Source organism: Augochlora pura, chromosome 8 (assembly GCF_028453695.1).
Source record: "Augochlora pura isolate Apur16 chromosome 8, APUR_v2.2.1, whole genome shotgun sequence".
Taxonomy (NCBI): domain Eukaryota; kingdom Metazoa; phylum Arthropoda; class Insecta; order Hymenoptera; family Halictidae; genus Augochlora; species Augochlora pura.
The window spans coordinates 7,150,155-7,174,020 of record NC_135779.1 but is presented as its reverse complement, the minus strand read 5'-3'; the positions used below and the strand labels follow the sequence as shown (position 1 = coordinate 7,174,020).

Genomic DNA, 23,866 nt, shown 5'->3' with positions numbered 1-23,866 from the left:
TTTCTGCAGAATCTCGCGACTCAGTTAATAATTCACGAACCGGACGACCATCTTGTATTTATGAAACAGTATATGCAAACTGCTGCACAGAGACTCGACGCGACCAAGATTATTTTAATTGCTCCGCCAACATATGGTAAAACGATGAATGGTAAAATAATCAAATATTTACGTAACAACATAGGATGATTGTTTCAGACAAGGTAACCGTTGCCGAGATATTTCGTGAAGAGTTAGGCGTCCATCCGTTTACCTTGAAGGATCTTCGGAGAATGTGCGAGAAGGACAACGTAAGGCAAACAAGTTGATTCAATATTCTTGATTTCGCTGTAATAATAAATGGGCATCTGTCACTTAGGATACTTGCCATTGTTTGGAATCGGAGGACCTTGCGTTCGCTATGAGAAAGATGTTAGAGACTGACGCCTTTATTTGTGGATGGGTTCTCGTTGGTAATAAAGCTGCGAGCCGTAATTGCCGCCATCGTGTATTTTTGAAATTCGAATTCTCCCGCTTACAAAAATGATAAATCTGTGATTATCAAAGATTTACCGAGAACAAAGAAGGAGGCACGAATCTTCCAACGAGCTGGTATAATCCCGACGCATGTGATACAACTGATACTTTCAAACGAAACTGGTAAAAGCATATGTTGAGAACGGTTTATTTTTTAAAGAAATCGAAGGCACGTGGCCAGAGACCTATAATTACCGAGGTGCCTTTCGGTAAAAAGAGTGTGATTAACCGTTCGTCATTGTTCTTTTTAGATAATTGGGATAATGTTTGTATAAACGACACGTGCTATCAATCTTGTAAACCGTTAAATTTCATGTCAAAATCGGACCAACGTCTTTATGAGAAGCGATTGCGAGGACTTCGAGAGGCGTATGCAAATGTCTTGATAGTTAGTTTGATTCTAATATACAAGACTTAAAAGTAATTAGAATCATTGATGAAGCGATTTATGAATAGGAAGTCGATGTCGGGATTAGAAACGTCGAAGATCTTGCAAAGGATTGTGTGAAATTAACGAAAACGAAAAAACATAGCGGAGCTCCAGCCCTCTTTCGTATCGCGTTAATTGGCTCCAGGGGATCCGGGTGTACAACATTGGCTAAATATTTAGCTGAGCGGTTCGGCCTTGTTCATGGTAGTCGACATATTTTTGAACACTGTTAAAACAATTACTATAATATATTAAAATCAGAATAATTATTTGTACTGAATAAAATATCAATGACTAACTTTGAGGAGGGTTAACAATGAGCTGACAATAGTAATTCGTTTCACAGTCGATTACGATCACGTGGCAAAGCAATGTAGTCTGCAAAAGAATCCTCTTGGTGAGATGCTGCGAATGTTCGAGCACCAATGGGGAGCAAGACCCAAACCCGAGATCCGAATGCAAATTGTCGAGGTAGAAAAATAATTAAAAAATGAACTACACTTCGAGTTATGGTTTGATCATTTTTAGAAATACATATCCGATTATGAGTGTCTGAAGAAAGGTTGGGTCTTGACCGGATACCCCAAAACGGTAGAAGACTTCAAGCTGCTGGACCTTAATTCCACTCCACCTAATAGGTAATAAAATCGATCATGTCTTATAAGATGCCACTCAACCTACTGAACATTTCAGAGTGATATTCGTGGAGGTTAGTAGCGATGTCTGCAGAGAAAGGTTACTCAATCGTCGCTACAATATAGAGACAGGGAGCAAGCATGATTCATTTACGAAGAGCAGCAACGATACCCGCAACATAAAATTAGCTGTACATCCGAAAGATTACCGACTGATCGTTGAACGAGATGTAAAGATTCTTTACGTTCAACTGTATTATATTTAGAATTTTATTTTTACAAATCTGCAATCTAATCGTGATAAAAAAATGAGTATTAGAACATTCCGAATGGTCGAAGACGATCATTCATGATTGTCCATTTATAGTTGCAGGAGTACGATGAGAATGTGGCCGACATGATGCGGTACGCTGGTGAATCTGCGGCGAAAATCGATGGAAACGAGGATGAGAAGCTTGTTCGGGAAAAGGTGGAAGCATGTCTAATGCGTCCGGCTCCAGATCAGAACTTGAGAGTGCCAAGACCTCCACCTGAGATCGATCCAATGGACATTGAGTTTGATCCTGATGATGAACCTGATTCCAGCGTGTTCAACTCTTTACGCGCGCGCGAGCCCGCCTACGTTTTTCTTTAAAACAGAATATTCGTCATAGAGTTATCCGACCATTTAAAATTACTACTTGCACGATCCATCGTACAGAAATTACAAATTTGCACAGCGAATTTTCTCATCCGTTGATAAACGCCAACAAAACTATCAGGGTACCTAGAACTCACCCTTCGTTAAGGGTGGAAGTTGCGCTCCTGCGAGTCTTGTTATCCTGGTGGTTTAGGCATCCGTCTCCGCAACATTATAGATTTTGACGTCGATGAATTCCCTAGTATCGACAACCTGATATTCAAGCATCTGTAATAGGTTGCAAAACTTTGCAGCCAACATTGTTTGATAAATTACATGTTCATTTTTCATTTCGAAAGAAGACGTTCTCTTTAGTATTCTTTTGTTATCTCGACGATCAGTATTTTCAAAATTTGCAAATACAAGCAGTTAAAGGATCGAAGTATAATTGATAAAGAATTGAATGAACTAAAAAGACCTAAGTAATGTTTAGTTTCGTTTTCCGTCTTCATGATCATGCCAGGATTCTCGAATGACTTCGAAAATTTTTTGAGCGCAGTTGCAAGTGTTTCATGACGGATTGTTTTCAATACACCGACAACAGGAAATCGATATCTAGAAAGAAGATGAATCGGGTTGAATTAAGGGCGCTGCGACGCCTACGTTAATGGGGATAATTGCCTCAAACGTGGAGCATATTTCCGGATCAAGGATGCATAGCTGGTGGTAGGTTGCGGCAGGTTGGGACTTTCTTCGGGGGATGAATTCCTGACTGAGTTGCCCTCCAGTCGACAGGTCTTCCCTTTATCGAAGAGGGATTTCCTGAATTACATTCGATGTTCTCGATATTAGGAGAACACATTTGACGGGAATCGAATTGTAAACATCATCGTGTAGTTGACACGTACATTTTTATAGTCATCGCGATGAATAGTTGCAAAATTGTCTTCAAAAGCTGGAATAGTACATGTTAATTCTGTGCTATTAAATAAAACATTGTTTCGGCCGCTAAACAAGAACATATCATTAGGAAATTGTTTTCCACGAACGACGAACTGAGGTCGTGATCATGACTAATGAAAATGTTACAGGGCGGACGTTACGTAATGGAGAATATCTGTTTCCGCGAAACAGGCCAAACACCGGAAGGAAACAGGAAGTCGAAACGTAGGGAAGTAGAGACGAACGGAGGTCGCTCGCAGAGTGATCATCCGATGAGGAAGAACTTATCGAGGTAGGTGTCTCCTTTCTCAGTACAATGAACATAGCTAATTTCGTAGCAATATTACTTAGTAGGAATACTATTTAATACTGCTAACTCGAAATAGGTTTCTGAAAAATCCTGCGTCTTCGCAAATAGACTTCTAGTGGCCGCGATCAATCTTGAAAGCAGTAATCGTTAAGCAAATAATGGAGCACGCGACATACACCATGGGCGAAACTTCAAAAGACGAAATAAGCTCACGTAGTAGGATACGAGGATATAGGAGCAGTATCAGGATATTCAGGATTGTATCCTTCTGGCGGGGCTGCATCCCTATAACTCGAAAACGCTGCGAGTACGTGTCAGAGTGTCAGGGACGAGTCGCGGACGTGGATACTACACCGTCGTATGTCAGTGATTCTCAACAATTTCATAGGTCTGGATATTAGCTATTATATAGCAATAATAGGAATATACGAGTCCATTAAAAAACATATCAATAGCTTTTTAAATTTGGAAAAATATTTCTTCACACTTCGATGTATAAAGTAATTCATAGCATACAATTTTAAGTAGAAACTAAAAGATTGGAAACATTGAGAGCTTGGGAACCGCTGGCATATACATTTGAAGGAATTCTTTTTTTCGCGCTGTGCCACAGCCGCATTAGGCTTACATAACAGCGCGACAATTATCCCGATCGACGGATCCCGCCGGCCATGTCGGCCATGCTATCCTGGAAACAGCGACTAGCTGAACAGTGTCCGTTGGATATGTGAAATGGGAACACGCCGACGCCGACGCTGTCACGCGCTCGTATCTTACGAACGTCCAATGTCACTAGGGTACCATGCGGATCAACATGTACAGGTCGAACGTATCCCTTCAAGATCCTCAGAAGCCGAGCTTGCGCACGTTAAGTATTCCGTCTACCAGGACTTCATGCCTGAACATTGGCTGTTCTGTTACGAAGCTTCCTTTCCGTTACAAGGAGACGGAGCTGGACGTCGTCCGGGTCTCGTGTCTCGTCAACGTCCTGTCACTCGTCAACCGCGTGGCGCCGGAAGCATCCGCGCAACCAGGACTCCATAACTCAGCGGTGATATCCTGGCGGGTCCAGGACGTTCGTGCGACTCCCGACGTAGCTGCACATTCGTCGCTCGCCAGGATAACAGGACGCCAGTAACCGTTCGCCAACAATTTGTTTCTTAACTCGGAAATTTAAGATACCGTACTGGAAGAAGAGTTCCGGAAGGAAGGTAACAGGATGGAAGATTGCAAGACATAGCCCCAAAAAAATGAACCGTTTGACAAGGAAAAAGTTTCGAGAAAAAGTTAAAGACAGACGACAGGCGTTATAAGATAACGGTCTCCTTATCGATGCTAATCGATTGTCATCGAACTTGCAGCGTCTTCAACGCGTCTTAATTTTGGCTGCGTATCACAGGCGATCATAAAGCGGGTCGCGTGTGCCACCGAAAAAAAATTCCAGATATCCGGATGGATTTCCGATAACGGACCGTGGCTATATGTGTACACACACGTGTACAGAGCGCAACCCCGCAACACTGTTCCCACCCTCTCGCCTTTCGATGAAACAAATATTGATTCGATATTGTCGGACGCGACCCCACGCGACGCCTCGCCGCGGAAAATTGCCTATTTTTTGTGCGATTAATTGTCTCGGCACAGTTCGCAATTCAGTGGACTTTTGGAATCTTGCTCGAGAATGGATCACGCCGATGGTAGCCAGTAGCCCCTAAACAGTAGCTCCAATCGATCGCAGGTTTTCACAGGGTGATGGCCAGACGGCTGAGTTAATATCGGGAACGATAACAGGATTTATTCCCATTTGAGCTTCAAAGCGTCGCCCTGTTTGTCCATCAGGATACTAGCGCAGAGGTGGAGGCCAACGTTTCTATTATTCATCCGCCCACAATTGATCGGAACAGGGCTGGCGTGGGTGTGCGATTGGCCTGTGGCAGGTGATCGCGTAGTCGGTTCTATCGAATCCCATTTAAACACTGAAACGCAGCAATTTGCCCTGCACAGGGTGTAATTAACGCGTTCAGTTTCTGCCTTCCTTTTAGCATGACGCCTGAGGAATATTTTTTGATTTCTTTCTTGCTTCTTTTTACAGATTGTGGAGACTTACCGATGCAGCACAAATTTTAGCGATATGGTTGACCAAGATGCAGTAATTTTATAAAAGAAGAAGAAGTACAGGAAGATACACGTGATATGGTATATTGACAATTTTATGATCATTTTATTTTTTGGTGTATGAATCAGTCTCATTGTGATCTAACTATCATTATTACGTTATCGATTTAGGTGTTTGTCGAGGAAATGTAGACAAGTATGATATCCTCAAGTGTGGCAGCTAGTAATTACGGAGAAAAGTAGTCGGTTCCCGCGAGACTGAGCACCGATACTAGAAGAGGTATCATCACCGAGGTATCGTTCTTTGGTAACAATGTTGGTAGTGCTCGGTGTTGGTACATCCTTGCCTCTTAAAACCCGGCAGCCTCTGGGCGTTTAAGTCCTCAAACCGTTCTAATTGAGGTTCCTCCTCGTTACTACGAAAGGGTTACCGGAAACAATGGCTGAAACAAGCGCGGATGACAATTGCACGTAGGCAAGCATCCGCACTGCTAACAAAAGCGCGGCCAGCAGTCCTCCTCCGTCTTCTTCTTGCATCTTGTCTCGCCATTGTTCCGGAGCGAGCTTCAGCCTCGGATAACGAGTAACGAAGCGTCCTCTGGAGTCCTCGAGATATCGAGACAGCTAGCCTCCGAAACGGCCCCTTCGAAGAGGAGGCGAGAAGCAACCTTGTAGGAAGAAAACAACGGCCGCACAGTGTCGCGACGCGGAAGATCGGAGCTTAGCTGCGGCATGAAACTTTGCGAACCCGTTCGGTTGTGAAACGATCATGGTTCCCAGGTTAAACTTGTTCAGGATTGAGCGTTAATCGGCGCGGTTCCTCCAGACGATGAGGAACTGCGATCGGCAACCGATGAATGCGATAACAAGGGGTCGCGTCGTGTCGAGCCAATAGAATATCTGTGCAATTATCGGAGGAGCCTGCGTAATTATTTTAATGATCATACTGGGAATCGATAGTCTGGCCCCGACGGGCTCCGCTTTACGAAACTAATTTAATTAGTACTTTAAGCAGCGCGAGGGCGTAACATCGGTTGCTGATAATAGAAGGGCGGCGGGCCGCGGCGGGAACCGTTATCAGCGGGATCCCTTTCACGTTAAACCCATTAACGGTACAATTAGCTGTACGCTGAATTTTATATTCAAAAGCGGAGGCGAACCTCGGTGAAAAGGCTTCTACTTCATTTCGCGAGAAAGGGTGAAAGAACCACAAGCCACGGAGAAGGAAACCGGGGTATAGTTCTTCTCAGGGAACACTGCAGAGACGTAAACTGCATCTCCCGTTTCCGCGGAAGAAGAAAGCCGGATAACGGGAAGAAAGGGATGAGAAACCGGGGAACAATCGGGAGAAAGGCAAGAGAGGAAGAAGAAACAAGTCGAAGCTCTGACTCCGCGGGAGAGTGACTCGCCTCTCATTTTGCTCGAGTGCCCTCGCGAACGGGGAAACATTTCAATTAATTACTGCGTAATTAAAATATGAAAAAGTAGTCATTACCTCGCGTTTCCGCGTCGGTTACCCGGACAACTTTCTTGCTCGCTCGCCAACCCCCTTCTGATTCGACAAGACTCCTTTTCCTCCGCTCTCTTTCTCTTCCTCCTCTCTTTTTCGTTTCGCGTTTCGCATCATGTTCCTCGTGCTCTCTAACCCAGGCCCGACTTTCGAACGATATTCTCGCGTTTTATTTCGCCGACACAGATAATCCGCTGCCGTGCACTTACTCTCTCTCTCTCTCTTTCTCTTTCTGTCTCTCTTTTTCTCTCCCTTTTTCCCTTTCTCTTTTCATCTCTGTTTCTCGTCATCGCGGGCATTAATTATGCACGTGTCAGGTAACCCCGAAGTGGTTGCCAGGTAAGCAGCCTGCTAGACGCGCACCGTGTGCGCCGTGCACCTACATGTAAAAATAAATACCCCGCCGGGACATCCTCGCGCTTGACCCGTCGCGTCGCCAATGAACCTTGTCGATCAGCTCGAGGCTAACTCAAAGTCTTAAAACGACTACGGTGCTCTTCCTCCATCTTTGATACGGTATCTGAAAAATTCTCAAAACGAAGAAATTCTATCGTGTCGAATTTAGACTCTTGGTCTAGTTTACTTCGTTATCTTCGCACGCTAGATCAGTCCTGGAGAAGCCGCGTAGAATTTTGTTCCTGGTAGAAACAGATATGTTCTTGTGTGTAGGAGAGGGTTGAAAACTGTTCGTCTAAGGAGACAAAAATTGCTTTTGTTCGATCAGAAATACACGTACACGCACACTATTGTAACTAAAAATTCAAAAGCGCATACTGCAGCAACAAAGGAAGTCGTTAAACAAGAAATAGCTTTAAAATAGGTGGGAAACTGTGCTAGAGCGATAAGGCGTGTGTAAACCATTCAGAACGAAAGAAACGAGGAATGACGTAGTCAGAAACAATTTGATCGGTATAGGATAAATCGACGAACTGCAAAGCGCGTGCGGATAATTCCAGCGATCAAAGGTCGCCTCGCAAAAGAATCGCGAACGTGTATCGCTAACGACGGCTATACATAGGACTGGAGAGGCGCGTCGATTACAAACAAATTGACGATCGAACGGACGGATCGTGTAGATCGACGCGTGCTGTTCGCGGAACAAGAGGCGCGTTAACGTCGATTCTTGTCGCAAGATAATAGCGTGAAGCCGAAGGGGGTCGAGCTCTTCTGAACGTGAAAATAAGCCTTAATCCGTTGTGTTAGCCCTGCCGCGAGGAGATGATCGTCGGCTCTTTCTCGCTCCTGTTGGGAACGAAAGCAGGGGTGGCTCCGTCAACGAGCCCCCGCCCGCCACACGGCGCTAACTTTTCAATCTCGGTCGAATAATCCGTCGGAAAGCCCCGCGGTTACCTCGGCAACGATCTGGCCTCTCATTGGCTCGCCGCCGTTCTCCTACCGACTACCATCCGTCCCTGTTCCTCCTCGGAACCTTTCCCTCCACCTTCTTCTGGACTTCCCCGCCGACTACCCTTCTTTCGTTCCGTCACCCTCCTCTACGGATGGGACTAATTCGCTTATCGCTCCCGTGTTTCCCATTAGCCTAAAACCTGATGTTCGCTTCAGCTCTATCAAACCCCAATTATCGCTTCCCACGACGCCTCGTCTGCGCGAAATTCTGAAGCAGCTTCTGCGATCATAATCGTCCGAGAAACATGGCGATTTCGAGCTAATAGCCACCTTGCATGGATTGAAACAAATGTTAATCCGAAGGGATTAGCTTCTATTAATTTCAAATCGGTTACGCGTTAGCTTGCACTCGGGCCTGCATTCGAAAGAACAAGGGACGAATCGAGCAAGGAGATTAAGAGATAGATGAGGGGTAAAGGATGAAATTCATTTCGTAGACTATCCTTTAAAAAAATAAGAAATCGGAAAATAATACGCGGTAGCCTAATAAGAAATTGCAGTGCTGTATTCGTGGGGTGCAGCTTGCGGGGGTTGTTCCCATCACTACGCATCCTCTATCTCCGTCGATCCTCCTCCATCGGTCCCTGTTTGGCCAACCGTATCTTTACCGGTATCTTCCCACCCCCCGTTTCAGTTCCTGCGTTATTTCCTCCCACGGCAAATGTCCCTGTCTTTGTCGGTAGCACACACCCCCTTCCCAGCGGAGCTCGCAGCAGCGTTTGCGTCGTTTCTCTCGGCAAACTGCGAGCCCTCCACCCTCTCCGTGCCCCGCGGTATGTATACCTAACCTTTAGTCATCGCTTCTCCTTGCTCCTCCCGAGCGGCACTCCCCGGCGCACTTAGCCCCGTGGTTAACTTCAATGAGCGGATAACAAGCCACCCCTCGACTTTGCCCTGTAATATTCACTCGTATAAATGGACCCGCGGCTTTGTCAAATCAACTGTCGCTTGTAAACAAGCAACCCTCTCGCGGCGTCGATGTTCGCCGCGCGAATTCTGCACACTGTCTTCGTGGTGTCTTCGCGACCTTCGCCCTCCGGAACCAGCCGACTTTCGGGACCGACGGAAAATCATTTTCCGTCCGTCTATCGCCGTCTTTACGAACCATCCCATTAACTGTTATTCCGTAAATGCGCGAGATGAAATTTCGGAATTAATACCAGGGAAGCGATCGTAGGATAGTAAGCTGATGTTTTACCTGTGCGTTTGTACATGTTTGAAGCAATAGCGGGAATCTTTCTGGGACGATTCTGTAAAAATGCTGGAGGTCATTAATAATTGTCAAATTGATGGGTAATGGTGAAACCGGTATAAAAGCGTTACGAATCCGCAAAAGCAGAGCGCGATTCGGTAACGATAGATAACCGCGGGATAAGACTCTGGAGACACTTCTCTATCTTTTGACACGCGAAATTAACGATCGATGCAAAGGGTCTTCGCTGGTATTCACGGTTTATTAATTCGTAATGTCTATAGGACGTTTCTTTATTCCTCGTTTAATTCGATGATTTCGCGATTCGATGGAACACACGCGAGGCTCTATCGTCGCGCGCGAGAAAATCCTCGTTTAATTCTGTAACGAGGAACCCGTGGACGGTTTTGCAGTGGAATCTCGTTAGAACAGAAAGGGGGCGAACACACCCGCGTCTCGTCTCGTTTGGTTTAGTCTACGTTGCGCCGTGTCGTATTCGGTCGTGTCGAATCGCGCGTCGTGTCGTGTCGAATCGCGCGTCGTGTCGTGTCGAGTCCTCGCCGAGCGTCACCGTAACGTAAACGAGCCAATCAGCCGGCTTTGTGGCGGCAATCATCCCTTGATTATACGGCACTTAGCTCGAAAACAGGGTCGCGGTACTATCGGGCGATCATTTTCGTCTTTGACGAAACACGAGGGGAGGTGATCGGTTAAATCGCGTAGGAGCAGAGCTATCCTGGGAAATAACTCGAGCGCAGACCGAGGGCGCGATTCAATCTCTGAATCCGAACATTCGCTAATTTACTATGAATAGCAGACATCTCGTTACGGATCTTATTCTGCCATTATTTGAAAGAAAAATTACAATCTCAATATTTAATCAGATTATAATTATGAATCTTCGATTTTTTAGATCAATCGTATCGTTGGAAGTTTGGACAGGATAAACTCTAAACACTATGGTATATCTGCCCTGCTAACCAAAGAAGAGAAGCGTCTACATGTGCTGCATTATTCGGCGATAACAATGCGGGTATTTGCATTTACTACACGTTTGGACGAATAAACGTTCCCTCTGGCCAGAAAAGAGGAAGACTTTTTCGCTCGGTGGAATCGTGGACGGCGTTCGCCATGGAAACACGCGCGTCGGGACCCGAAAGTGGCCATGGGGTAAGAGTGCCTTGTACGAGGCACTGAAGAGTCCGCAGTTACGGGAGGCGAACAAACAGGGCCGCCTTTCAATCGTAATTGGAACCGCGGGAGCCTGACCAACGTCCGTGTTCAAGCACTCTTTTTCCCATAACCATCATTCTTCGAGAGTGTCTCCTCTCCGCGGAAGAAGAAGCACAATAGGCTGTATATCTTCTCGGGGGTTACCGTCCAATTTCTCCTTGAACCTGATTCAACCTTTCGATTGTTTCATCCTCGCTGTTCATGATATTCTTATATAAATGAAAATTCTTTTGCAGAAAAACCGTCTGGTGAACCGAAAACGGAACTCTACCGAAAGGAAGTAGCAAATTCATTCCTATCCTTAGGTACCATCTTTCGACTTTTCTTTCGTTGCTTTTAGCAGTTCAAAATTCGTATATTCGGTTTGATCTAAATGAGAATTCTTTTGCAGTAGCTGGAGACCAGTTTGGTGGACGCAAGGAAAATGTATTTTTCTACCTACAAGAAGGTTCTATCTTTCGATCGTTTCCTCATTAGTTACCTATTCGTCTTGATCTAAACGTAAAGAGACACCGAATTCCTCCGTGTCGATCGGGTTCAAAAACACGAAGAGGATCATCTTTAGATTCCGAGAGAAAGAACGCATTCTCTGTAGCATTCCACGCAGAAAAACACGGGTAAATCGACGGCATTGCAATGTATTTTTCCGCAGTCCGTGCGAGACGTCGCGCCTCGATGTTTCCCCGAAGACATGGTCGTTAACTGAAGAATACCGGCGCGGGGAGATACAGAGGCGGAACAAAGTATAGAAACGGCGAGGAACGACTGACAAGGAAATCCAAATGAATGCCGGGGCATATTCAACGTGAAACGAGGCACGTGTATACCGAAGATCTTTTGCTCTGTTTAACTCGTGGACCCGTAGCAATGGACTGAACACAGACGATATACCCTCTTCTCTCGTGTCTTTCATCTCTCCCTTTATTCGCGGGATCGCGATTTTCCCCTCGAGAAGGAAAAACATTGCCGCGAATGACTTTGTACGCTTTGATTCGAGAAAAGGAAGAAGCTGAGTAGACATAAGGCGACGCTTTCGAGCGAATGGGAAACAATGCCGGACCCGAGACTAAAGAATTCCAATGGCGACCAACTTGATAACGGAGGAGAGGAGAGGAGAAGAGAGGAGCGGAGAGATAGATAGATAGATAGATAGAGAGAGAGAGAGAGAGAGAGAGAGAGAAAGAGAGAGAGAGGGAGAGAAAGAGAAAGAGAAAGAGACCGATGATGTCCCGAATGGTGGATTGTTAGTTGCTGTAAACAGAGCCGTTCTTTTCGTTCGCACTTCTTTTTCCCCCCAACAGGGAATAAACGAATAGACCTTCCAACCCCCTCTCAGGGGTTGTTCTCGCACCGGACGACGCTGTACCACAAGCAGAATATTCAGCCTCGACAGTTATATTCACACGCGTGGTCGCACCTCAATGGACTTTGCTTTTGCCGCGATTGTTAACGATTTCGAAGCCCTCGTGGCATCGCGGTTTCGATCAATCCTCCTCCAGCATCCACGCCTCCACCGCCACCAATCCGCCCCCCCCCCCCCACCCCCCCCCCCCCCCCACCCCCCCCCCCGTACCCCTGCCTCCTCTCTGTCACTCGGCGTTTTGTTCTAAATCGCTCCACCGTGATATCCTCTTCACTGTTTTTCTTTTCCACTTGTTCTTTTTTCCTTTTCCTTGCTTTTTTAAACCGTATTTAGCAATTCGGCTCGATCGACGACTGCGAGACTCTATTATCGATAATCATTCAGACTCGAGAACATTTCGGGTGCTCGTCTGGTCACCGGTTTCTCTGAAGAGTGAAAAGCATTGTACTTTTTATCTAAATTACTGCAATGTTTCGTTCCTTCTGTCCCTTGTCATGTTTTACACCCGACATTAATCAACGTGAGAATACTCACCGAGTGAGAAGAGACTGCGAGGGTCTGTTCGTTTTCACTGATGTTGGATAAAATAATTTATGCAGAACAATTGACAATGAAACGTTTGTTAAATATTATGATTTTGTAATGTATTCTATGTGACTTTATTCTTTTCCAAACTACATGGTACGAAATAATTGATAGTAACAAATCTAATTGTAATTGCAGGCGCTATCATTGAGTTTCACTACTTGTTCACACTCAGGTATATTCTTCACCATGGATAATTCAAGTCTACCTAACATTTCTCCTAACCGGTCCTCACTTATAACCATTGTCATCGCATGGATTGTTTTCGTTACTACTACTATGTAATTGTCGAAGGAAGGTAATCACCATGAATTCAATGAAAAGGTTCCTGTAAGTATTGTTTCTCGAATACATAGACGTGAGTCTACGATTATATAATAACTAGTTCCTTTTTGTAGTTTTTTTTATAGATCAAGTTGGATTTCGAGTGCTGTCTATCCAGCAATTAGGCATTATTTGTTTAAGCAATCTCGATGATCGAGGGGTATGAGTAATTGAACGTGTTTCTGTCGCTAATCCGCGATCGGTTCCCCTCCACGTTAAAGCGAAAAGATTCACTCCGAGCCAAATCCCATTTGTCCAACGTTTGCCCGTGGGTGGCTGTATCGAGATGAAATTTCGTATCCGACGGGGGGGAGCGAATATCACAAATTACCGATAACAATCGGCAGCCGAGGGGGATAATTTCCAGGCAATTCACGCCCAACCCACGCCCTAATTTCCATTGATTCGCTACCGTCTAATCGTGACAGATGTGGTCGAAAACCAAAGTGAGTCGTCTTCGAACAAACAGGTTGTAAACGAACACAAAATTTATTGTAGGTGATTAGACCATTATTAGACTAGACTTAAATATCCAAGACAATTTGTTTATTACAATTTCCATTGTAATAGCTATAATTTATTTTGTATCGTAATTCAATTTTCTACTTGTTTTCAGGTTTCAAGAATTGCGGGGACATCAACTATCATTGGTTCGAGGGAACGAGTCACTATTTTCGAATGACGATGCTCGACGTCGTGTGCCGGTAAATTAACACCTTCAAGAAGGTATCGACGACAAGGGGCAACCCTTATCCTAATTGGATCGGACGCGGAATAACGAACAGGAGGGGGGTGGACGAGCCGAAAATCGCTTCTCTCTTCTGGTCGTCCAGGGCACGACCGGGCGTCTTTGTTTTCGCAGCTCGGCGCCACTCAATTTATCCCGTCTTCATGCATTTATTCCACCATTTGCGCGGCACCGAGGCCCTTTTTCAGCGAGCACGAAGAAGACGCCCGGCCGCTTTGCTGCCCCTTGAATTAATCCCCTGCATACGTTAATCCTAATGAATTCACGAACGCGCGCCACCGCGCCGAGCCGTGTCCGACTCGACTCGGCTCGGCTTCGAACGAGGGGTTCCGTGTTACAGGTGCCAACACGCAAACTCGAGGCCATTAAAATACCATCCTACGGAGAGAACACACGGCAGCTCGTTCCTCCTTTTTCTCGCGCATCGACGCGAGATTCAGCAAATTTTATGCGACGCCACGCGACCTCGCGTTGCCGAAAAATGCATCGCAGGGCCCCCTTGTTGCATTTACCCAAACACGCCTTTGTTATTCCTGATTCGCTCGTGCCCATGAATTCTCAAATTGCCATGACTCCGCGATTCGGTAGACTTTTATTTTTAATTGCACGTCTTTGTCAACCCTTGCATGGATTAATTTTCGCATCGTGAATGCATTTGACGATTTTACAATAGTCTTAGCTGGATCCATTCGAATCTTTGTGCTGCAATTTTAAATCAACATTAATCCCTTTGCGTAATCTAATATAAATAGCTACTGGATTGAATCTGACTATTGTAAAATTACAATGTAGATGTAATATCCGCTATGCGAGAATTAATTGAAGGATGCTTGAAGCATTTTTATGCAACGATGTAATACATTTCGGCGAGGATAAAGGCAACGTAATCGGTGCCGTAACGCATCAGCTATTTAGTGAATCGCAGACGTTACAGACAATGCTTCAAGCTTAAGCATCGGTTGCCGGTAGAATTGTAGTGCCTCCTTGCAGGACCACCTCCTTGCAGGGGGCCGTTTGGTCGCGCAGCTTTAAAAAGGATCGACGAATGATTTCAGGCACCCATTAATTAAGCAACGCTCGGAAAAGAAGCTGCGAGGTCGGCGAACTGCACCGTGGATCCATCACCGTTCCGGATCGCCTCGGCGCGGATGATTTTCATGGAACGGGAAATGTTTAGGTATTGAAGGCAGAGCAGCGGATGCACGGGTTGCGGGGGAGGGGGCGAAGGGGGCCATAGAGTCGCGCGAATGCTCCCGGAAGATAAGTAGCGACGAGGTGAATAGACTAACGGGGCGCTCTCGCGAGACCCGGGAACGGAGAAAACGGGTTGAAAAGGGGGATGGAGGCGGCGGTGTCGAGGATTGGTGGTTTCCATGCGTCATGCATATTTACGCTCACATACTAGCCGCGCGGAAGATGACGGGCCGCTCGCGGGCTCTCGGCGAGGGCTCGGCAAATTGCGAGGACCGTATTTATGCAAATACTCGCTCGGCGGTGCTCGCCCCCGCACCACTTTCCCGACGCAACCCGCCCGCAAATTGACTTCGTTAGAGTCTGGCCGGGGCTCTTTCAAATCCGCGCATCCTACTCCTCCGAAAAGCTAAAAAAAAGGCCGGAAAAAAAATAGACGAAACGAACATCGGGTCGCGGCCGGGTTGCGACCGAAAAAAAATCGCGTCCGCGATGGCATTCGGGGTGTGCACAACATTTCGCGCGCCTAATTCGCCGCGCCGTGGAAAAACAGACCGGAAAACGGGCACTGAGAACCGAGGAGAATCCGCGAGCCGTTAAAGCCACCCACTCCGAGCGAGGGTGGTTCCGAGCGGGAGAGAACAATCTCGATATTGCGGCCAGCGACTATACCAGGAGAAACGTTTCACATCCAATTTGTTCCTCTCGTTTCGCGGTAATCGCTCGCCAATGACTTTCCTTCCCCGTTGCAGCCTCGGCTCTCTCTCTCTCCCCACCCTCTTGGCATCCCCGACAGCCTCCGCAACCCCGAAGCTCGTTGCTTTCCACATGCTGTGCGCTTCTCGGAGCGTGCACCGAAATATCTTGCCTCGATGTCTCCCTCGGCAGCGACTTTCAGCCACGAAGTAGTAAGACACTGCCCCTTTTGCGCAGGCCGGTACCCAGCGACCAATCAGGACCGTGCCAGCCCGTTTTCCACCCCTACGTTGCCGTGTTAACGCGACCAATGAATGAACGGTCGCGGCTTGTAGGAAGGGGCGGCCTGGTGGCAACGTTTCCACCCCCAAAATGGCTGCGAATTCGCGCGGGCATTAGGCAGCCCGTTCAAAATAAACGGGCGGATTAATTGGAGCGGGGCGACGAGAGGGAGGATTGCAACCCCCCGGTTCGGCTCGCGTGGCAACGCTTCCACCTCCAGCCTCAGCAACGTGCGCCCGTCGCGACGGAGGAGGACGCCGACGACGAGGACGAGGGTGCCAGGGTCGAACAGCCACATCCGGTCATCCTCCGCGGTTCTCGACGACGCAGAACGACGTCGCGCGTCCGCACGTTAGCATGAAACTCGCGTCCGCTGACAAGGTGTTCCCGCGCCGATTGACATCGTCCGCACTTTCGGTACGCGCGAATTTTCTTCATTGAGCGAACCTCTCGCTCGTTCCCGGTTGTTCGTTGGATTCTTCCGCGACCAAGGAGTACCATGATGCAAGAACACAAGTCGTTTCTTATACGGGACCTCCTGGGGGACGTCCTGTCCGAGAGGGTGCACGGTAAGTCGCACGTGGTGCCAGTCCTCTTACGCGAAAATTTCTTAAATGCGGATAGTTTCGAACGATTCTCTGCTTCCGAAGTTTCGCTGAACGCGGATAGATTCGATACTTCGAAAGGACGGGTCTATTTTCCGTCGACGGATCACGAACGTCGATTCCAATGAGAACGGAGGTAGTTTGATTGGAGGCTGTCGCGTGGCCGCCAGCTAGGATCCTCGTTACGGGGTGCCCCGCGGCGCGCTTCTATTATCTTTGGCCACGATTGCAACCCCGGGGGCGCGTAGACGATGCTGACGGGGTGCTGCCCCATTAATGACGATCCTACAGATGGCCCGGGCTGCGGAAGGATTCGTTAGGTCTCGTTAGCTCTCGAACTATCGTCGCGCGATTATCGTCTCTCGCTGCGCTCCCGGCAGCCTTTATTGGCCGCTCAGCCTCCGGAACAAGCGTTCCCATAATTGAGACCGTTTACCATCGACCAGAGGCGATTGTGATCTGCGACGTACACACGTCCGCATTGTTCGGATAATCGACTTTGACAGGAGAATCGGCTGATCGGCCCCCTCTGCGAAATTGGATTTTCTAGCGCGTTGCTGCGACGTCGAAGTCTCGTTGCTTTTTAATCGCTCTGCACGCGTGAAATAACATTCCCATCTAAAAGTATTCTTATTTCAAATACCTAGCGTCTCCGCTCTGAAGAACGAATAATAATTCTATTCAGCTAACAATTGTTAATCTTCATGCACAGGTGACTCGGAGGACGACTCTGCCGTGCACTCGGATTCGGAGGACACGATAGACCCTGGCAGCAGTCCCTGCACTCGTTTGGAGAGTCCACCGCCGGCTCTGTCGCCGTCGCCAGCCGCCGCTACTTCCGGTAAAACCTGCGGAACGACCACCAGTCCTCCCAGCGGGAGGAAACCTAGAAGGAGGCGAACAGCGTTCACCCATGCTCAGCTGGCCTACTTGGAGCGGAAGTTCCGTTGCCAGAAGTATCTGAGTGTGGCGGACCGCAGCGACGTTGCCGACGCTTTGTCGCTGTCGGAGACGCAAGTAAAGACCTGGTACCAAAATAGAAGGTTATTATCCTGTTCCTTTGCCTACCGATATCTCGACAGCTGGGACGAATATAATCGAAATTGGTTTGCTTGTAGGACCAAGTGGAAACGGCAGAACCAGCTGAGATTGGAGCAGCTCCGACATCAAGCGACGGTAGAGAAGGAGCTGCTTGTTCGCGGTGTGGGCCTTCACCACGGCAGCATAGACGCCTATTGCCCACCGTACAATGCTCAGACACAGACCCAGAGTCATCCGCCTCCGCCACCGCCGCCTCCGGCACCTTCATCCGCTTCGACAGCCGCGTTCCTGTCGACGGCGGCGGCTCTCTTCAGAAATGTCACCTACGTCCACGGATGCCCCCTTTAACCCGCGCGTCAACGGCTCCAGGATCGTTCACGCCGGGAAATGTTTCCGGAACCTCGACGGTCGCTCTGGGACATCGCGGGTCGTCGGTGCATGGAACTTTGCACCGAACTCGTCGCGAGAATCACCTCGTTAACGCTCGACGCATTCTTCCGGTTCCGGTGCAAAGGGGCCGTTTACGGCCGCCCGTCGTACAATGGTGTAGTGCGCGTAAAGACAATGATTGCATCGGGAACGTAAGACGTAAGATTGTCGGTGATCCGCGTCGCACGTGTTTGTTTGCTGCATGCGAGACAGTGTACATATGTAATTAAGAGATTCGCCTGAGTACTACTGGGTAGTCGTAGCTCTGTTTGTTCCCGATTCTAAAGAGGACGGACGTATTGGGACGAAATGGTTAATAACGCGCAGTCTAGCTGAGCTGGTAGCGAAAGAAAGATTGAGGTTGAGAGCGAGCGAGAAAGAGAGAGAGAGAGGGAGGGAGAGATTGAGAAATGTTCGTAGCTGTGTAATAGAGTCTTAGGTAATCGTAATCAGGAGAATAACGTCAGAAACAGATTTTCGTTTAGAGGATCTAGCTGATTCGCGCTCACCGCTGATAATCATCTTCTCCAGCTAGTCGACGATCTTTCGCGTCAATCGAAACAATTCTTGTAGATAAATAAATTATTATCGAGCAGAGACGAGCAGCGTTTGTTTGATTACCGCAAAGAATCCTTCCAATAGCAGAACAAAGTTTAATATGAGATCGACAACCCCAGTGTCAGTGGATGCTTGCGCGCTATGTTTCTTCCTCTTTCAACAAAGTACACTAAAATCATTTTAATGCAGCGCCAACCGATCGAGTAGGATAGAGGCAACCCGAAAGAAGAAGGGGATATTCGGTCCGGCCGGACAACGATAGTAACGAGTGCGGGCCGAGTATGCGAATTCACGCGTGACAATGGGCACGTGGCCAGAAACAGCGATCCGCGAGCCCCGGCAGAAAGTAATTGGCTGAAACCGATACAAGTCGAGTGCCGATGCCACTCGTGGCTGGAATTGGCTGGCGGATTTAATTGAACGGAATCGACGGGAAAGAGAAACACGTGGAGATGGAACGAGAGGCGAGCAGAGAGAGAGAGAGAGAGAGAGAGAGAGAGAGAGAGAGAGAGCGGAGGAGCAGAGCTCGCCCGGTATCCACGGAGAAACGATTCTGATTGTCGCGGATGATTTTTCGCCAGGAACGATTTCTCTCTTTCTCTCTCTCTCTCTCTCTTTTCCCGTTAATTGGACGAGGAGAAACGGCGAGACAGAAGGAGATAGATACCCGGCGAAGAGGAGGCGCAGCGGAAGAGAGAAGTGTACGATCTCGTTACACGGATGATTAGACGACATTACGCGAGACACGCGGAAACAATCTCTGGATAACGACACCGTTAATCACTTTCCTTTGGCTGGCTCGCCGATACGAGGTGGAGAGAAAAGGGTCTCGAGGAGAGAAGGCATCAGCCACGGGAAATTGAGTTTCTCTGAAAAATATTCGATCCGGACGAGTGTCTCGCGAATCGGTTTCACCGTCATCGGCTTTTCCAGCCGACGAGATCCCTCTTTGACCCACTCGAAATAGTCGCGATACACGGATCTTCGGCCCGAGCTTCGTTTTCACCTGTAAAAAACGAAAAACGAGCGATCGATTAGGAATCCAGCTCGTTCATCGACATCACTTAGCGCAAATCGTCGCGACTTATCGCGGTAAGAACCGCGTTCTCTTCGAAGGAACAGTATTATTACGGGACCGACGTGGAATATTCGCGTCGTGAGACAAAGAGTGGAACCGAACACCGGAGAGAGAGAGAGAGACACTTCTTTCTAACTCATTCAGGATGAAATAAAGCAGGGGAGACACTCGTTCCTCGAATGATGATAAGAAAAAAAGGACAGATACGTGTTGCCGAGCGTGAAATCCAGGAGAAAATTCTTGCGACCCTCGACCCGCCATTATTTCGCTTTCTCTCGCGGTGGAAACGAGCGGGCTTCCCTCACGCGTAATTACTTCGACATAATGAATCGCGTAATATTCGTAATAATTTCCCGAGCATTGTGCCCGTCCTCGTTCTCACTCGCTTCTAATTTCGTGTTTTAACGCGTTCTTGAACCGACCATTCCTACCCCACGTTCGCCATTGTCGAATACTCGCGATATCTCGTGATTATCTTTCTACTTAGGTGCGCTGTTACGAAAAGCATAGTTCATTGTTTAAGGGGATTTTTTATCGGTGTTCCAACGATCATCGACGGTACATCGTTTTGTGCGAGCCAGATGTTATTTGCCTGAAATTTCATCGAGAACTTTGCTATTCTCGTTCTCGAACCGTCGGGAAAATACCTCGTTTAAAAAATTGTAGGCCGATCGACCGATTTAAAAATGTGTCATGCAGACAAACCGTATTAGAATATTACATTAAAATTGGATCGTTGCAATTTCACACCGTACGACACCGATATTGTTGCTAGTGTTTAATGGACAGCAAGAAGCAGCATGCGTCTTCCGATCTACAGGGTGTCGAAGAGTCGTTGACCAAGTGTCAACGATTTCTTCCATTGCAGCACAAGGTAGGATGCTTTCGCCTTCTCGTTGCCCCTCTCTCCTGGACGCTTTGATCATGTAAACGGCCGCATTTTACCCGTCAATGACTGTACCGCCCCCCCCCCCCCCCCCCCCCCCCCCCCCCCCCCCCCCCCCCCCCCCGATCGTGTCCCCGCGGATCGATGTAAACCCTGCTGGATCCCACTCGTCGAAGAGTCAAGGACTCGAACGAGATATCCTGGGACACACGAGTGGCTTGTCGCGTGTACTCGGCCACGTGCGCATTGTCGTCGAGGGAATGGATCGTGTGCGCGCGTGCATACGTGCGTAAGTCGTGTTGGCACTTGGACACGCGCCTTCTTATCCCTCTCTCGGCGACTCTCTCCCTCTGTTACCCTCCGAGAGAGCGGCGTCGTTAAACACTTGACGGGGTGGTGCCCGCGTACGTATCTTTCAAAATCGGTCTGTACCTGATAACGAGAGAATCGCCTAACGCCTGGTCAAAGTAAATTGCTCCGTAAAATCCGGTTCCAGAGCCGTTTCCATTCGACGGCTGACTCTCACGATTCCATCGGGAAACGATGTCCCTTGCTTTAAGAGCTGCAGTCTACTTAGAAATCGCTAACAGGACTCGAACGACTGGCCGAAACTTTTCGGACAAGCTTCGGTCATAGACAGTCACAGTAGGTGTTCCAAATCCTCGGTCCTCGGTAGAATCGTGAACGTGTCTACTCTGTTCTGCTACTCGGAATTGCTTCAGAACATTTCGCCTTTGCCGTAACAGTAGTCCATTACAGAGTTACGTTGCTCGAAGGATCGGAGAGGATTTCTGGGGCTGAAAGATCGAAGGACCAGGGGGAGGCAGCGAATGCACGAGGAAGAAGACGGACACGGGCATAATTCTAATTCTTGACTGAAGAAAAAAAGCGGCGGAGTAATTGCTGGAGAAACTGGAGAAGGGGGTTGGAGAGGGAGCGAAACGATGGCTGACTGCACGGCGGTACACGAAAAGGGATCGCGGCTCCGTTGGTGGAAGGTAAAAAGCAGAAGTGAAAGGAAGAGGAAGGGTAGCTGAATGTACCTGTGTTTGCGTGCGTGCGTGTACGTGGAGGGAAAAGACGAAATCGCGGGAAGGGAGGACGAACAGGGAGAGAAAGAGAGTGGGATGACGGGATAGCGAGAGAGAGAGAGAGAGAGAGAGAGAGGCGGACAGCAACGAGGGTGGAGGGTGCAAGGTGTAGGGCGCGGCGAGGGCTGGGCCGCGAGTGTAACGAAGCTCCGACTTTTTAATTGGAATATATTCAGAAAGCGGAACGCCTTTTCATTCGCGGGGCTCGATGCACTGAATACAGCCTGAATCAACGCGGAATCAACCGCGCTTGCAACGAGCCTGCTGTGCACCTGCGAACCGGGCCGCGTCTCTGCATTTATACGTAACGGATGCAATAGCGGCTGCATAAAATAACCCGCGAAAAATCGGATCTCCTCCCCCCTTTCTTCTCTGTCTTCGTCTGTCCCTCTTCCACGTTCTCCCTCTGCACATCTCTCTCTCTCTCTCTCTCTCTCTCTCTCTCTCTTCCTCTCTCTCGTTTTCTGCCACGGATCTCCGACATCCACGGACGTATAATCACCCTGAAAATACGATAAGCGCGAGCGGACTCAGAAACCGCGGAGAGGTTCGTTTACATTCCCAGACTATCCGCCGACGATTCCATCCGGGACCGACGCTGTCATTCATCATAGAAACATCCTTTATCCAGTGAAATCGTCTCCGCTACTCGTAGACCTCCACTTTAAACTCGCCACCGCACCGTCAAGTATTTTGCAATCCGAAAAATACGAAATTCTTCGTCCACGTTCGGTGAATAGATTCTCGAACGATCGCAGTCGAGTTTTTTCTGGACAGAGTTCGATTACAGGTGTCGTCGAATTAAAGGGATACATTATTATTTGAAAAAGGGAGAAATGTGTCGGGAGAACTGAAACCAAAACCAGCCGGTTTTTTTTTTCTAGCCGGACATCTTCGTCTCCGTGGCTCCTCGTTGTTTTTCCCTCGTTGAGCACGAGCTGTTTAAATATCGTGGCCGTGCACGACACCTTTCCCGTGGATTTATTTCGCCGCGGAAAGGGTCGCAACACCTATCTATCCTGGAAAGGCAGAGCGCTCCCGGCTTAATGGGCTGTTTGCTTGCAAATTGCGGTATCGCTAAAGGGCAGCAAACAATTCACAACTCGTTTTAACTTCCACGTTTCAATTCCAAGATGCTTCGAGCCCCTTCCAGCGAGCGTTACATTTGCATAATTGTCTCCTGTTCTCTTTTCCTGTTCGTGAAAACAGATTGTTGCCTTCCCGCCTCTCCGCCCCCGGTGGGCTGGCATTTTTCGCCGCACTGTATTCGCGGTTGCCTTCTCACCGGCGTTCCCACAAGTACCATACACTGCCTAAATATAGATGCCGTTCCTTTTGAATTTTTTATTGCTGGTTGTCATTGAATGGTCTTTTCTATCGAAATTACAACAAAAATATGAAGAATGTATTATTAATTTGTAATCGTAATTTCGCTGTTAGCCTGGTATTTTTCGCGACGTCTGTGGTCGTGGTTGCCTGCTCACGAGGCGTTCCAACGACCGTGGTTAAAAAACAAATGCGTTTCTTTGAAATGTTCAATGGATACGTATCAATAAAAATGATAATGTTCCTGTCAGGATTGCGATAAAAAAGATATTGGCGAATATGTTTGAAAATATCAAAAAGATATGCCCCGGGTGAGGATCGAACTCACGACCTTAAGATTATGAGACTTACGCGCTGCCTGCTGCGCTACCGAGGCTATGTTACCACACTGTCTATCTGATCATTTAAACCAGAGTTTATCAACAATTAATATGGGAATATAACGTGAAATTATTTTTAGAAAATTTGTCCAAAATTATGTACGTACAGTGATCGTGTCGCAGACGTACGATGTACATTTCGTCGATGTATGGCCTCTCCAACGAAACGTAAAACTACGCTAAAGATGTCGCCACATTATGGATACCTGTGTTGTTTACACCCCTGGTTTGGTATCAATTTTTCTCAATCGTTCAATTTATATAAAATTAACACTTTCGCGTAAATTATAACACGTGATTCAACGTTATTTACGACCCTAGAGCGTAATAATTATAATTTGTAACAGACGATTGCGAATGTTTGCTAAAAGTGC

General features: G+C 47.7%; 2 protein-coding genes and 1 non-coding gene across 15 annotated transcripts; 2 read left to right on the top strand and 1 right to left on the bottom strand.

Annotated features, from left to right (window-relative positions):
- Positions 1–41: 41 nt before the first annotated feature.
- LOC144474123 (adenylate kinase 8) lies at positions 42–2,215 on the top strand. Of its 2 annotated transcripts, none has more exons than XM_078188683.1 (10): positions 42–136; positions 185–290; positions 359–452; positions 547–639; positions 768–904; positions 973–1,150; positions 1,293–1,417; positions 1,475–1,584; positions 1,640–1,811; positions 1,949–2,215. In XM_078188683.1, exons 2-10 carry the CDS (start codon positions 186–188, stop codon positions 2,213–2,215), a joined length of 1,281 nt encoding a protein of 426 aa, XP_078044809.1. In that variant the 5' UTR covers positions 42–136; position 185. The 2 variants fall into 2 exon arrangements, with proteins under 2 accessions (XP_078044809.1, XP_078044807.1); XM_078188681.1 differs by having other exon boundaries at positions 47–136; positions 199–290.
- Positions 2,216–3,303: 1,088 nt separating this feature from the next.
- LOC144474141 (homeobox protein GBX-1) lies at positions 3,304–18,764 on the top strand. Of its 12 annotated transcripts, none has more exons than XM_078188709.1 (13): positions 3,304–3,434; positions 3,529–3,840; positions 4,066–4,663; positions 5,545–5,648; positions 5,739–11,214; positions 11,301–12,889; positions 12,996–13,187; positions 13,256–13,627; positions 13,798–13,907; positions 14,985–15,106; positions 16,054–16,667; positions 17,416–17,746; positions 17,822–18,764. In XM_078188709.1, the coding sequence occupies exons 11-13, from the start codon at positions 16,598–16,600 to the stop codon at positions 18,090–18,092; spliced, it is 672 nt and encodes a 223-aa protein (XP_078044835.1). In that variant the 5' UTR covers positions 3,304–3,434; positions 3,529–3,840; positions 4,066–4,663; positions 5,545–5,648; positions 5,739–11,214; positions 11,301–12,889; positions 12,996–13,187; positions 13,256–13,627; positions 13,798–13,907; positions 14,985–15,106; positions 16,054–16,597; the 3' UTR covers positions 18,093–18,764. The 12 variants fall into 12 exon arrangements, with proteins under 12 accessions (XP_078044835.1, XP_078044837.1, XP_078044836.1 ...); XM_078188711.1 differs by having other exon boundaries at positions 5,191–5,648; XM_078188710.1 differs by having other exon boundaries at positions 4,066–5,389.
- A 4,651-nt stretch (positions 18,765–23,415) lies between these two features.
- Positions 23,416–23,488, bottom strand: Trnam-cau (transfer RNA methionine (anticodon CAU)). Its single transcript has one exon. It is a non-coding gene; the product is annotated as a tRNA-Met (tRNA).
- Positions 23,489–23,866: the final 378 nt, after the last annotated feature.